This window comes from Ictalurus furcatus, chromosome 6 (assembly GCF_023375685.1).
Source record: "Ictalurus furcatus strain D&B chromosome 6, Billie_1.0, whole genome shotgun sequence".
Lineage (NCBI taxonomy): Eukaryota > Metazoa > Chordata > Actinopteri > Siluriformes > Ictaluridae > Ictalurus > Ictalurus furcatus.
The window spans coordinates 10,148,243-10,163,649 of NC_071260.1; the positions used below are offsets into that span (position 1 = coordinate 10,148,243).

At 41.1% G+C, this 15,407-nt stretch overlaps 1 protein-coding gene across 2 annotated transcripts in view; it reads left to right on the top strand.

Annotated features, from left to right (window-relative positions):
• Positions 1-15,407, top strand: part of rab3gap1 (RAB3 GTPase activating protein subunit 1) — a 110,793-nt gene that overhangs the window by 4,502 nt on the left and 90,884 nt on the right. For both annotated transcript variants that reach the window (XM_053626485.1, XM_053626484.1), the window contains exons 3-6: positions 3,335-3,410; positions 4,364-4,496; positions 4,821-4,899; positions 6,389-6,508. In XM_053626485.1, coding sequence (XP_053482460.1) covers positions 3,335-3,410; positions 4,364-4,496; positions 4,821-4,899; positions 6,389-6,508 — 408 coding nt within the window. The remainder of the gene's footprint in view (positions 1-3,334; positions 3,411-4,363; positions 4,497-4,820; positions 4,900-6,388; positions 6,509-15,407) is intronic.

Genomic DNA, 15,407 nt, shown 5'->3' on the forward strand with positions numbered 1-15,407 from the left:
TCCTTGAAACGTATTTTATTAGATTGTACTGGTCTTAACCCCTTGAGAAACCTTTTTTATTCAGTCAACACTCAGTGGTTACTGATCTGAAGGTCGAAGGTTCAAGCCCCAGCACTGCCGAGCTGCCACTGTTGGGCCCTTGAGCAAGGCCCTTAACCCTCTCTACTCTAGGGGCGCTGTATCATGGCTGACCCTGTGCTCTGACCCCAACCTCCTAACATGATGGAGTATGTGAAGAAAAGAATTTCACTGTGCTGTAACGTATACGTGCCCAATAAAGACACTCTCTCTTTATCAACACGCGGGAATACATTTTTAAGAAAGTCAAACCTCATGCGATTTTAGAGTTTTTAAGAAAACTAGATTTTAAAAACCTTATATAAAGTCTCTTAGACATTTCTCAGCATGAAAATAGCAGTCGAAGCTGGAGCGGGTTGTCCGCTAATCGTAGGGTTGGCGGTTCGATTCCTGGCCCACATGACTCCCAGTGGGGGTCATGACTGAACCCCAAGCTCTGCTACCATTGGTGTGTGTGGGTGGGTGGGTGGGTGGGTGAATGAGAACCAGTGTAAAGCGCTTTGTAGAACCGCTAAGGTTAAAAAAGTGCTATATAAGTGCAGACCATTTACCATAACATCAAGCGCAGCACACAGGCCTTGATTTTTAAAGACCGTGGTCAAGCCAGCTGTGATAAAAACCAGACTGCACGTATACACGTCGGTTTATGGGAACTACCTTCTGCTGGGAATTTTGGATAGTGTGAAAATGTTGAGCGGTTTCATGTGCCTTCACACTTCCTTCTGATTAGCTTAACTTTTTGGACACGGTAACTCACTGTACACAGCTCATTTATGCAGTTATCTATTCAGCCAATCATGTGGCAGCGGCACAGTGCATAAAATCATGCAGATGCAGGCCAAGAGCTTCAGTTAATGTTCACGTCAAACATCAGAATGAAGAAGAAGTGTGATCTCTGTGGTTTTAACCGTGGTATAGATGTTGGTGTCCGATGGGTTGGTTTGAGTATTTCAGAAGCTGCTGGAGAAACAGTTAAAAATACAAATAAAAATCTTTTTCATCTTATGCATCTTGTCCAGTTTGTGTGAGTCTGTGCTCACGACAGCCTCAGATTCCTGTCCTTGGCTGACAGGAATGGAACTTAATATGGGCTTCTGCTGTTGTAGCTCATCCACCTTAAAGTCGATGTTTGTTTTGTGTGTGCCGAGATGCTTTTCTGCTCAGCACGGTTGTAAAGAGTGATTATTTGCGTCGCTCTATCCTTCCTGGCAGTTCGAACCGAATCTGGCCATTTTCCTCTGACCTCTCTCATCAACAAGGCGTTTCCACCCACAGGACTGTCGCTCACTCAGTGATGTTTTGTTTTTCACACCATTCTGTGTAAGCTCAGAGACTGTTGTGTGTGAAAATCTGAGGAGATCAGCAGGTTCTGAAACACTCAAACCAGCCCATTTGGCACCAACAACCAACCATGCCACGGTTAAAATCACAAAGATGGACACTTTTTCCCCCATTCTGATGTTTGATGTGAACATTAACTGAAGCTCTTGACCTGTATCTGCATGATTTTATGCACTGAGCTGCTGCCACATGATTGGCTGATTGGATAACTACTGCATAAATGAGCATGTGTTTGAATTGACCATGACCAATTAGGTTTTTCCCCAGGACGCACAGACACACACATCAGATGAATTGACATGGCTTTCAGTCAGTACGTTTACATGGACAACAATAATCTGATATTAAGACGATACTCTGATTAAGAAACTAGCATGTAAACTGCGATTATTGATGACCTTAATCCAACTAAAGTCATACTCGAAGTAAACACAAATCAAATTAAGACATGTGGAATATTATTATTTTAGCCGCATTATCGATGTGCATTACAGACATGTACACACCTTAATCACACTATTAACGCCATGTGGTAGTTTACACCGCATTTTGAGACAGGACACGTACAAACACAGCAGTGCTCAACCGTCTGACGGCGAACAAGAGAGCTGCGTCCGAAACTGCGAACTTACCTACTATATAGTAGGCGAGATACATGTATTTCAGCTACTATACAGTAGGTAAGTATGTGGTTTGGGACGCAGCCCACGGCTTCAATCAGTCGTCTATTTGCATGTATAGCATGACAAATAATTAACTGCACTTGAAGCTTTCGTGAAATTAAAACTGAAACACCCGAAACTGTATACGGTACCATAACGAAGACCAACTGTTCTATGTTCTATAACGTGTAAAACGGGAACATGAAAAGAATATTCTAAAAGCAACTCGTATAAACACCTTAATCAGTATATTGTCTTCTTCAGAATAAGGTCAATAATTAGATTGCTGCTGTCCATGTAAACGTAGTCAGTGTTGTAAAGTCTTAAAGATAAACTGCTCAACTTTATGCTCAACAAAATGTAATCTATTTAAAAAGTTTCTCACTGCCATGACTCAGTCTGGAAATGATGGATAATACCTGCTGTTTTGGTATGTACATTAATTAGGAAGATCTGACATTATGCATGGACAGTTTAAAAATAAAAAAAAAATATATACAAATTCCCCCATCGTGGCGTATCGGAAACTGTTCCGTGGACATGCCGGAAATTGCATGGTTCACCGTTGTATGAATCAACGTAATCAGATTTAAGAGCAAACTAAAACCCTGTTTGGGTGGGCTTGATTTTTGATGTGTTTAGTGAAACATTTGAACAACTTTGTGATGAACGATGTTTGCTTCACGCGTGCTCACCTTATTGGATCAGAAAACAACATTCATGATGATTTACTATTTGCAAATATAAAACGAGGCTGTCATTTTGTTCTGGCCTGCAGACTTGTGCGCTTTCCTTTGATTATTAATTTTTTTTTTTTTTTTTTTGCTTCGAGTAAACTCCCCGTGAAGACTACATAGAGTCACAAAGTGATGCAATCCATAGAAATGTTTTTTTTTTATTTTTGAGAATGTATCCTGTCATTTCGCGATATATTTTCCCTTAAACGGCTAAATGCGCCGAGTGTCGGTGATCAAAAGACTACCATTTTCCAGCATATTCGCCTGCACAATCCAAAATCTCTGGACGGGACTGTCATGGATGAGTTTGTTGGAAATGGAGCACTAATCCTGTCTGAATACGACTTAAGAATGAAACTTAGAGAGGAAAAAAAATTTTAAAAAAAAGTGCAGGATGTCTGCTGCTACAATGGACAAGTGATAGATTTCCTTAAAATATTGAAATACAGAACAATTTAAACATGATTTGTCCTGTTGTATTTGCTCTAACGTATGTTAACCATGTGATGCGTTCAGGTTTGTGTCCAGAGTCGAAGAAGTGCTGAACGACTGGAAACTGATTGGCAGTAATGTTGGCAAGCCACCCGAAAAGGTGAGTTCTTCCAGACTGAATTTGTCCAATCGTGCCGTCACCGGCCACTTTATTAGGAACACCTAATAAGCAATCATCCATTCAACCAGGCATTCGGCGGCAGCGGTGCAGTCGTGAAGATGCTAATATAATAATATCAGGAAGATACTGTGCAGGTCACGGGTTTCAGTTAACGTTCACGTTAAACATCAGAATGCAGGAAAATTCGATCTCGGCGACATTGACCGTAGCATGGTTGTTGGTGTCAGATGGGCTGGTTTGAGTATTTCAGAACATCCTGGGAATTTCACACACAGAATGGTACTTAAAAAAAGTTCTTTGATTGGAAACACCTTGTTGATGAGCGAGGTCAGAGGAGAAAGGCCAGACTGGTTTTAGCTGACTCTAACTCAAATAATCATTCTTTACTCCGAATACACGACACTTTAAATCACGATGTGGATGGGCTACAATAGAAGAAGACATCGGTTTCTAGCCAAGAATATAGTGCGACTCCCTGAAACTAGACTGTTGAGGTTTGGGGAAAAAAAACATGCGTGTGGTCTGGTCTTTTTCCAATCTCCAACACAAATTTTTGCTAATTCTATGTTTTATCGAAGGTTTGGACCAATTTGGGTCATTTTTTTAAAATTGTTGTAGGAGTCGCGATTTTACCGAAATAAGGCTTCAAGCCTGTTTAACGAGGGGAGAGAGCGAAGGAGAGGTACAGCGGGACGAGTGATTGATTAAAGGATCTAGGGGACAGGAAAGGGGAAGACAGTCCAGAGAAATGGAGTGTGTGGAACAGAAATTGAGTGAGAAAATGGCTGTGAGAGAACAGATAAATCCAGTATATTGAAAAGAACAAAAAAAAAACAAAACACACTGGTGATGCATTTAATAGATGACACGTAATTCTAATAAATGACTTCGTTGTTTTTTTTTGTTTTTTTTAAAAAAATAAACTGGCTTAGGGAGAATATACCACAGGCACATGGGAGGAGAAGTCACGCGAGATCAACTTTGCCGATTTCAAGTTTTCCGTCACGCACCATTACCTGAAACAGGAATGTTCCGAGGGCGAGGGGAAGGAGGACGGCGAAGAAGGTGCGTTAACTGCAGTGATGGTTGCCACGATATTTCCTATAGTTTACAATGGTAATGCTGTGTGCCAGAAAAACGTACAGAGGATATTCTTGTCCATACCGAAATAAATACTAAACGCTGTTCGGTGAAGCGAGAGAGAACTTATCCAGGTTAAATGAGTATAGGATTGCTTTGTCTGAGACCTCAAATTACGGGCAAACAGCTGTTTGTCTGCTGTGTTACAAACAGGACCGTGTTTCAGGGGTGTAGACGATGGTTAGAAATGATGGTAAAGCCTCTTGGCTTCCTAAATCGGACTAAAATCAGATAATGTCCTCTTTCCAGATGCCTTTCCTCTGGCCATGCAGGACCTGCTGTGCATGAACAACGACTTTCCTCCGAGGGCGCACTGCCTTGTCAGATGGTTAGTAACACCACTGAGGTTTTTAACCAGAGTTGTACACTTTCCTGTATTGATAGATGGATAGATATAGCATGTACTTATATACTGTATTTACTGTGATAGGTGAAAGTTAGGATTTTCATCTTAACCCTCTACTGCGTGAATTATTACCTTTACATAAAAAAATGGTTTTATGCATTTTTACTACTTGAAGTAGTTCAAGTAATAAAAAAATAATAATAAAAAGCAAAAAAAGAGTACTTTTTATCAAGCTAGTTGTTAAATTGTTGCCCTATGGCAACAATGTGCAATGGTGGAAAGTATCACATAGAAATAACACAAAACGTATATTACAATTCCAATTACTGCCTTTTCCAGACTATAAGTTGCAGAGTTTTTTTTTTTTTTTCTCACCTAGTAAGCATACAAAAGTTTTATATCTTCTAGAAAGGAACTACTGTCTCAAAATACATGCAAAAATTAGATCCAAATGTTTTGGGTGACGTACCGGTTTAATTCTTTCTCTTGAAACATAAGATTTAGAAAATAAGCTGCAATTGCAAAAATGTCTGAAATTACAACAGTGACTACGTTTACATGGACAGCAGTAATCTAATTATTGACCTTACTCTGAGTAAGATAATAATGTGATTAAGGTGTTTACATGAGTCGCTTTTAGAATACTCCTGTCATGTTCCCGTTTTACGTGTTTTAGAACATAATTAGATTAACAGCCCGCGTCATTACGTCACCGCGCCACGCCGTCCGACGTCCCTCCAGAATTTCACGTATCAACATACAGTCCGTCTTCCTTATGGTACCGTATACAGTTTTGGGTGTTTTTATTTATATTTTTTACGAACGCTTTAAGTGCAGTTAATTATTTGTCATGCTATACGTGCTAATAGACGACTGCTTGAAGCGGTGGGTGTGTCCCAAATCACGTAGTTACCGTCTATATAGTAGCCGAGATAGATGTATTTTTCCCCACTACAGGCCTGTTGTAGGCAAGTATGCGGTTTGGGACACAGCCGAACTCTCTTGTTCGCCGTAAAACGTAAAACTGCCGTGTGCGATCGTGTCCTGTCGCAAAATGCGGTGAAAACTCCCACACGACGTTCATAATGTGATTAAGGTGTTTACATGTCACTACTACACGTCCATAATGCGACTAAAACAGGAGTACTCCACCTGTCTTAATTAGATTATTGCTTACTTCGAGTATGACCTTAATTAGATTAAGGTAAGTAAAAATTGCTGTTTACATGGTAGTTTCTTAATTAGAGTATGGTCTTAATCGGATTAAGAGTGGGTTATTGTTGTCCATGTAAACGCAGCTGATAGGAGTAAACATAGAAAGGTTTTCCGTCATGTTGGCCTCAGTGTGGAGCTGCGTCAGAGGGCCTATAATAGTTTAACTCTGACTGGTGTGTCTGTAGGCCTCAATGTGGAGCTGCGTCAGGGGGCCTATAATAGTTTAGCTCTGTTATATATGCACTTTTTGCTGTAGGTATGGAGTGCGGGAATTTGTGGTCATCTCTCCTGGAGCGAACTGTGAAGCGATTATCAGCGAATCCAAGTGCAACCTGCTGCTCAGTTCTGTCTCTATCGCTTTGGGAAACACTGGCTGGTGAGTATTTGGCAAGACTGTACAGCATATATATATACACACACACAGCTGGAGGTATGCTATAAGCCCTTAAAAGATAATGCTTCTTGTGGCTTTGGTTCTTATGGTCTAATTCTATTCATTTCTTTGTCTCTCAGTCATTTTAAAATACAGTAGTTGCCACGACATCTTGATAAACTTAACTCCTGGCCTTAATATATTGAAGACTATTAGAGGCGTAACATAAAGACGCCATCTGTATCCGTATCTGTTTGGTGCTCTAAATATCCATATCTGTAACTGGATTTAAACTTGAAACATATGCCTGAGGAAAAGCTGGAGAAAACCCAGAGGTAGAAATGCCGGCGCTGTCAGCATGTCTGCAAAAAGTTTCCCAGCACCAGTTACATCACTCGAGTTCATAATGGGATACTTGCGCAAGCACTTCTGCTTCCGGCTCGTCTGCTATCGTGACAGCGGTGCTATTTTATACCCGGTGTCTGCAGGAGCTCCTGAAAATGAACGTCGTCATGTATCATTCGCTCTTACGTATAACTTCATCGTATATGTAAGAACACTCGATAAGCTGCAGAAAGGTGTCGGACTGTATGCCTCCTCACACGTGAACTATGAAGGTAAGAAAATACCTACGAGAGGGGTCATAAGATGATTTTAAAAGGTCGTTATTTTGTTTATTTGGTGTAATATTGTAGAATACGTTAACATGCTTTAATGTTAAAAAAAAAAAACATTAGTTTTCACATACTGTACATTATTGCAGTACCTCTATTCTCAGTCTGTCTGAAACACACTCTGATTGAGTTCCGGTTTCTCCAAAGCCCCTCCTCCAGAAAAGCCCAGAGTGCTCTGATTGGACAGCTGACCCATCGCGTTGTGATTGGCCAAAAACCTTGTGCGTGTCGGAAATGTAACGCCCCTTACCGTAATCGCGAGCTTCAGCTTCCAAGGCGTCTAAAGTAATTATAAACACAGTTTATATCGGTTCTGCGGTATCAGTTCGAGCCCGAGTCAGATTCTGAAAATGCGGACGATCGAGCTGATCAATCGGAACCACCTTTGCAAGCGCAACTTGAGCAGAAGGTTTCACAGTGTTAAGATTAAATTTTGTAACTCTCTTACCTTTCAGATACGATGTTCTAATGGTTTACTTTGTCTTCTTCGCCGTAACAACTTTATGTCCTGAAGTGACAACATGAAATACAGTTCAAAATTAATTTAAAGAAATTATGCCGGCATTATGCTTATAATTCAGATTGTAGATGTAGACGTTTGTGGAAGTGATATCTGTACTTCAAACGAGGTGATTTAGGCAGGTCTGGAGCAGTGTTCTCTTCCAAAGGCTTTATTCTATCTAACAGAGAAATGTTAAAACGCATCGGTCAAAGTTTCGGGATGGGCATGTATACGATCTGCAAAGTTACAAGGCTCATAGTCTTCTCCAAAGGGATTCGTTCTATCTATGAGCTTGGTAACATTGCAGATCGTATACATGCACAAACAGATGGAGGAAAAGGAAAACCTTCAAAAGCATCATATGACCCCTTTAATAGAAATGAACCCCCATGCTAACAAGACTTTGGGGGGGGCTAATAAACCCCAATAAACCAAACATTAGATGTTGGTGTCTCTCTGTACGGCCGAATGTAAAGATTGCTACCGGAGAAGCAAGAGTCGCACTTCTTCAGAATGGAAATACATCACAGCCCATTGGTCTGTAGCAGAGATGTGTTGTGGCACTTTTTTTATTATTATTTATTTATTATTTTTTTTTGGGTCCAATAGCCGTGACCTTGACCAGGTCAAAATAATGTACTGTATTGTAAATGCATAGCACTACACTAACCCTAACCCTGCACTAACCCTAGTGTTCATAATGATAATGAGTCTTTATTGATCATACATATATACATACATATGTATGTATATGTGTATATATACACACACAGTGAAATTTTTATTCGCATCTCCCAGCATGTCAGGAAGCAGGGGTCAGAGCGCAGGGTCAGCCATGATACAGCGCCCCTGAAGCAGAGAGGGTTAAGGGCCTTGCTCAAGGGCCCAACAGTGGCAGCTTTGCAGTGCTGGGGCTTGAACCCCCGACCTTTCAATCAATAACCCAGCGCCTTAACTGCCAAGCCACCACTGCCCCCGTTCATGTTAAAGATAGCAGATGAAAGTTAAAAGCCTCTCGCTGGTGTGACGTTTTCTATTGCTATTTGTATCTGTTTAGAACACATCATCTGTTCAATCCGAGTCATATTTCTGTAGACGGTGTATTAGAATCCTCTCCATTCATTTATTTACTAAGGGGGGGAGCTTTAGCATTGTTTCTGCAAAGCATTTATTTGAAGATTTGATCATGATGATGATGGCAATAGTAATCCCACATATCATTCTAAACTATACATGTGAATGCATTTGTAAAGCAAGTCATATCAGCCCTGTATATAAGAGCACAAGATGTGGTGAAAGAATTATCATGGCCATTACCTCTTGTGGTACTGCTGGAGTTATGTATGAAGCATCCTGTTTTTCAAGAAACTTGTGTGTTCTAAATAATAGAGTACTGAACCCATATCATCCGTGCACTTCAATTGTGTAAAGCTCCCACTCGCACGTTGCTCCCCAAATATGTTCACAGTCACACCGTTCCTTCATTAACAATGTAATTCATAGTTCGAACCTTTTTTTAATTATTTAATTTTTTTACTTCTAATAGAATAAATAAAAATACTACGTCATGTCCTAGTTGTTACTGGTATGTTACTGGTTGTATACTGGTACGCCATAGGAATGGTTTAGAGGAAATGGTTTCCTGTGAGAATACAAACCACATGAAAAAAAAAACGATAATTCGCTGGGATCGGACTGCGTGCGCATGATGACGTGGAGCTCATTCAAGACTCACACATGATATTTTTATTCATGGGTAAAGAGGCACCATTTTGCCAGTTATCCTTTGAGATTGAAGCACATTTTATTGAAGTGTTAACTATTCTATAAGCACTATTATTCAGTAAGGTCTTTTGCAGGAGGTTTTTAGTAGTAGGATTAGTAGTAGGATTAGTAGGAGGAGGAGTAGGATTAGTAGTAGGAGTAGTAATAGTAGTAGTATTAGTAGGAGTAGGATTACTAATAGGAGCGGTAGTAGGAGGAGGATTAGTAGTAGTGATAGTAGGGCTAGGATTACTAGTAATAAGATGAGTAGTAGGATTAGTAATAGGAGCAGTAGTAGGAGAAGGAGTAGTAGTAGTAATAGTAGTAGAATTAGTAGTAGGGGTAGGATTACTAGTAATAAGATGAGTAGTAGGATTAGTAATAGGAGCAGTAGTAGGAGAAGGAGTAGTAGTAGTAATAGTAGTAGAATTAGTAGTAGGGGTAGGATTACTAGTAATAAGAATAGTAGTAGAATTAGTAGTAGGGGTAGGATTACTAGTAATAAGATTAGTAGTAGGATTAGTAATAGGAGCAGTAGTAGGAGAAGGAGTAGTAGTAGTAATAGTAGTAGAATTAGTAGTAGGGGTAGGATTACTAGTAATAAGATTAGTAGTAGGATTAGTAATAGGAGCAGTAGTAGGAGAAGGAGTAGTAGTAGTAGAATTAGTAGTAGGGGTAGGATTAGTAGTAATGGGATTAGTAGTAGGAGCAGTAGTAATATTAGAAGTAGGAGGAGTAGGATTATTTGTACAGTAGTAGGATTAGTAGTAGTAGTGTGGGAATAAATTTAAGACACAGGAAAACATGAGTGTTGGGAATAGGGGACGGAATAGGTCTTGTAGGAGAATAATTTGTAGGTGAAAGGTCATATGATGTGTTTGTAGCAAAGCTACTATCATCATCAGAGGAAAGAATAAACGGGCCCTCCACAGAAGTTATGGGAAGAAGTTGAGCTTCAGTTTGAGTGGAAGCATGAACATAGGTCACTGAGGGAATGATACGATAAGCGGGAGAATAAGGAAACCCGCTGGGTACAGGTGAGGAGAAGAGACGTTCCAGCAGAGCTGTAACGTCAATGGCCAAATAAGCCATCTGATGACGTATATATTCACCCAGGCCTGTGAGATTAAGCAGCCGACAGAGAGAAAGTCCAGCTGCGGGTGGGTGTTGATCAGTTGGACAGAGATCAGAGAGTAAGGACAAAAATTAAATAAAACAGCGGTGGTAACACTTTAAAAAAAAATATTCACAAAGTTACATATACAAGCACATGCAAAGAATGTAGGAAACAGGTATCGATACATGACATGGAAAAAGCATAAAATTGAAAAAAAAAAACACTCATATGACGTTTTGAGAAAGACACGCACACACTCGCAAAAATGTTCAAGAGAAACACAGACACGCATATACTCACAGAATGTCTAAGAAGCACCAAAAAATATATAAACAAACAGAATTAGAGAAGAAATATGTGTAGCATTAATAAAAATATATCTCACCCATAATGAAGAAGTGATGAAAATATCCAAAATTGTTCAGGACAACGGGCGATGAGATGCGCACAGCTCGATTACCGGAAGTGGGAATGGCAGTAAGGGCCTTGGAAAATGTTTAAAATACCCAAAAGAAAAACATGACGATAATAGGATTAGTAGTAGGGGTGGGATTAGTAGTAGGAGCAGTTGTAAGATTATTAGTAGTGGTAGGATTAGGATTAGTGGTAGGATTAGTGGTAGGATTAGTGGTAGGGGTAGGATTAGTACTGGTAGTAATAGGATTAGTAGTAGGAGCAGTAGTAAGATTATTAGTAGTAGGAGGAGTAGGAGTAGGATTAGTAGTAGGAGTGGGATTAGTAGTAGTAGTAATAGGATTAGTAGTAGGAGCAGTTGTAAGATTATTAGTAGTAGGAGGAGGAAGATTAGGAGTAGGATAAGGAGTAGTAGTAGGAGCAGTTGTAAGATCATTAGTAGTAGGAGGAGTAGGATTAGTAGTAGTAGGTGTGGGATTAGTAGTAGTAGGAGTAGGATTAGTAGTAGGAGCAGTTGTAAGATTATTAGTAGTAGGAGGAGGAAGATTAGGAGTAGTAGTAGGAGCAGTTGTAAGATTATTAGTAGTAGGAGGAGTAGGATTAGTAGTAGGATTAGTGGTAGGGGTAGGATTAGTACTGGTAGTAATAGGATTAGGAGTAGGAGCAGTAGTAAGATTATTAGTAGTAGGAGGAGTAGGATTATTATTAGTAGTAGGAGTGGGATTAGTAATAGTAATATTAGTACGAGGGGTGGGATTAGTAGTAATAGGAGTAGGATTAGTAGTAGGAGCAGTTGTAAGATTATTAGTAGTAGGAGGAGTAGGATTAGTAGTAGGATTAGTGGTAGGGGTAGGATTAGTACTGGTAGTAATAGGATTAGGAGTAGGAGGAGTAGGATTATTATTAGTAGTAGGGGTGGGATTAGTAATAGTAATATTAGTAGGAGGGGTGGGATTAGTAGTAATAGGAGTAGGATTAGTAGTAGGAGCAGTTGTAAGATTATTAGTAGTAGGAGGAGTAGGATTAGTAGTAGGATTAGTGGTAGGGGTAGGATTAGTACTGGTAGTAATAGGATTAGGAGTAGGAGCAGTAGTAAGATTATTAGTAGTAGGAGGAGTAGGATTATTATTAGTAGTAGGAGTGGGATTAGTAATAGTAATATTAGTACGAGGGGTGGGATTAGTAGTAATAGGAGTAGGATTAGTAGTAGGAGCAGTTGTAAGATTATTAGTAGTAGGAGGAGTAGGATTAGTAGTATTAGGGGTAGGATTAGTAGTAGTAGGGGTAGGATAAGCAGGGGTAGGGGTATGATTAGTAGTAGGAGGAGTAGGATTAGTAGTAGGATTAGTGGTAGGGGTAGGATTAGTACTGGTAGTAATAGGATTAGGAGTAGGAGCAGTAGTCGGATTATTAGTAGTAGGAGGAGTAGGATTATTATTAGTAGTAGGGGTGGGATTAGTAATAGTAATATTAGTAGGAGGGGTGGGATTAGTAGTAATAGGAGTAGGATTAGTAGTAGGAGCAGTTGTAAGATTATTAGTAGTAGGAGGAGTAGGATTAGTAGTATTAGGGGTAGGATTAGTAGTAGTAGTGCTAGGATAAGCAGGGGTAGGGGTATGATTAGTAGTAGTAGGGGTAGGATTAGTAGTAGGAGCAGTTGTAAGATTATTAGTAGTAGGAGGAGTAGGATTAGTAGTATTAGGGGTAGGATTAGTAGTAGTAGGGCTAGGATAAGCAGGGGTAGGGGTATGATTAGTAGTAGTAGGGGTAGGATTAGTAGTAGGAGCAGTTGTAAGATTATTAGTAGTAGGAGGAGTAGGATTAGTAGTATTAGGGGTAGGATTAGTAGTAGTAGGGCTAGGATAAGCAGGGGTAGGGGTATGATTAGTAGTAGTAGGGGTAGGATTAGTAGTAGGAGCAGTTGTAAGATTATTAGTAGTAGAAGGAGTAGGAGCAGTATGAGGAGGATTACATTTATTAATTTAGCAGACGCTTTTATTCAAAGCGACTTACAAATGAGGAAATACAAGCAAAGCGATATATCAAGCGGAGAACAATACAAGTAGTGCAATTATACAAGATCTTTTAATTGAGCGCTAGAAAAGCAAAGTGCGCAGAGTAGATGTGTAAGAGCCAGAGTAGGTGTTTTAAAAAAATGTTTATTAGGATAATGTGGGGTTGGCATTTTAGGGGTTAGTTACGTGCTCATGGAAGACGTGGGTCTTTAGCTGTTTTTTGAAGATAGTGACCGATTCTGCGGTCCGGATTGAGGTTGGAAGTTCAGTCTACCATTGAGGGACGGTTAGTGTGAAGGTCCTGGAAAGGGACCTTGAGCCACGCTGAGTAAGCACTACTAAACATCGGTCGTTACCCGATCGCAGATTGTGTGAGGGAACATAAGCCTTCAGTAGAGAGTTGAGGTAGGAGGGTGCTGTTCCAGACAAGGTCTCGTACGTGAGCATCAAGGTCTTGAATTTGATACGGGCGGCTACATGAAGCCAGTGGAGGGAGATGAAAAGGGGTGTGACATGGGTTCTTTTGGGCTGGTTGAAGACGAGGCGTGCTGCTACATTCTGAATCATCTGAAGGGGTTTGATGGAGCTGGCTGGGAGGCCCGAGAGTAGTGCGTTGCAGTAGTCCAGTTTTGATATGACAAGAGCCTGGACTAGTATCTATGTAGCCTGTTTGGTGAGGTAGGGTCTGATTCTATTGATGTTGTACATAATGAACCTACAGGACCGTGCAGTTGTTGATGTGCGGTCTGTAAAGGTCAAGCCGTCATCAAAAATCACCCCAAAGTTCCTGGCCGTCCTGGTTGGCTTGAGTGTGGTTGAGCCAAGCTGTGCAGTGAGGTTGTGGTTGATTGAGGGACAGGCTGGGATGACGAGAAGCTCAGATTTTGCCAAGTTGAGCTTAAGGTGGTGTTCCCTCATCCAGTCCGAGATGTCTGACAGGCAAGCAGAGATTTGTGCAGAAACAGATGGATCATCAGGATGGAAGGACAAATAGAGCTGGCTGTCAGCATAGCAGTGATATGAGAAGCCATGAGACTCAATCACCTGCCCTAGAGATGTAGTAGAAATAGAAAAGAGCAGTGGACCCAGAACTGACCCCTGAGAAACCCCAGTTCTGAGTTGCTGAGTTTCAGAAATATCTCTCCTTCACAATACCTTGAAGGACCTGTCTGAGAGATAGGATTCCACCCAGCGCAGAACCGTTCCAGTGATGCCCAGGCTGGAGAGAGTTGACAGGAGGATCTGATGAGACACGGTGTCAAAAGCAGCAGAGAGGTCGCGTAGGATGAGGACAGATGATCTTGAGGTTGCTCTTGCTAGTCGTAAGGCTTCAGTGACGGAAAGCAGAGCAGTCTCCGTGGAGTGACTGCTTTTGAAGTCTGATTGCTTGGTGTCCAGGAGGTTGCTCTGTGAGAAAAATTGAGACTTTATTAAAAGCAGCTCTTTCACGGATTTTGGAAGGAAAAGGTAGGAGGGAAACAGGTCTGTAGTCGTCAACTGCGGCAGGGTTAAGTGACAGTTTTTTAAGCAGTGGGGTAACCCGGGCCTGCTTAAATGAGGTAGGGTATGTGCCAGTTGAGAGGGATGTATTAAAGATGTGTGTGAGAGCAGGTAATAGTGTGGGAGACTGAAGAAGGTGAGAAGGTATAGGGTCAAGAGGACAGAGGATTAGTAGGATTAGTAGTAGGATTAGTACTATTTGTAGTAGTAGGGGTAGGATTAGGAGTAGTAGTAGGATTAGGAGTAGTAGTAGTGGTAGGATCATAGTAGTAGGATTAGGAGTAGTAGGAGTACTATTAGTAGTAGGATTAGTAGGAGGATTAATAGTAGGATTAGTCGGAGGAGGAAGATTAGGAGTAGTAGTAGGACTGGTAGTAGTAGTATGGGTAGTAGTAGGAGTAGTAGGATTATGCTCATAAAATAAACGTGGTTAGCACGTTCGCCTCACACCTCCAGGGTCGGGGGTTCGATTCCCACCGTGGCCCTGTGTGAGCGGAATTTGCACGTTCTCCCCGTGCAGCGGGGGTTTCCTCCGGGTCCTCCGGTTTCCTCCCCCAGTCCAAATACATGCGTTGTAGGCTGATTGGCATGTCCAAAGTGTCTGTAGTGTGTGAATGTGTGTGTGCCCTGCGATGGATTGGCACCCTGTCCAGGGTGTACCCCGCCTTGTGCCCGATGCTCCCTGGGATAGTCTCCAGGTTTCCCCGTGACCCTGAAGGAAGGATAAGCGGTATAGAAGATGGATGGATGGAAGTCGTTTTTGTCTTTTCTAACTGTTGCACCTTTACCTTAAAATGAAGCGAAGTGTGTTAGCCAAACCCGAAGGACCTGGTGTGTTCCAAAAGAGCCCACCTTTTCTTTGTAAACTGAGGAAGATATAAAATGTTGATTTGTGCTACATTTTGATGTAGAGTCA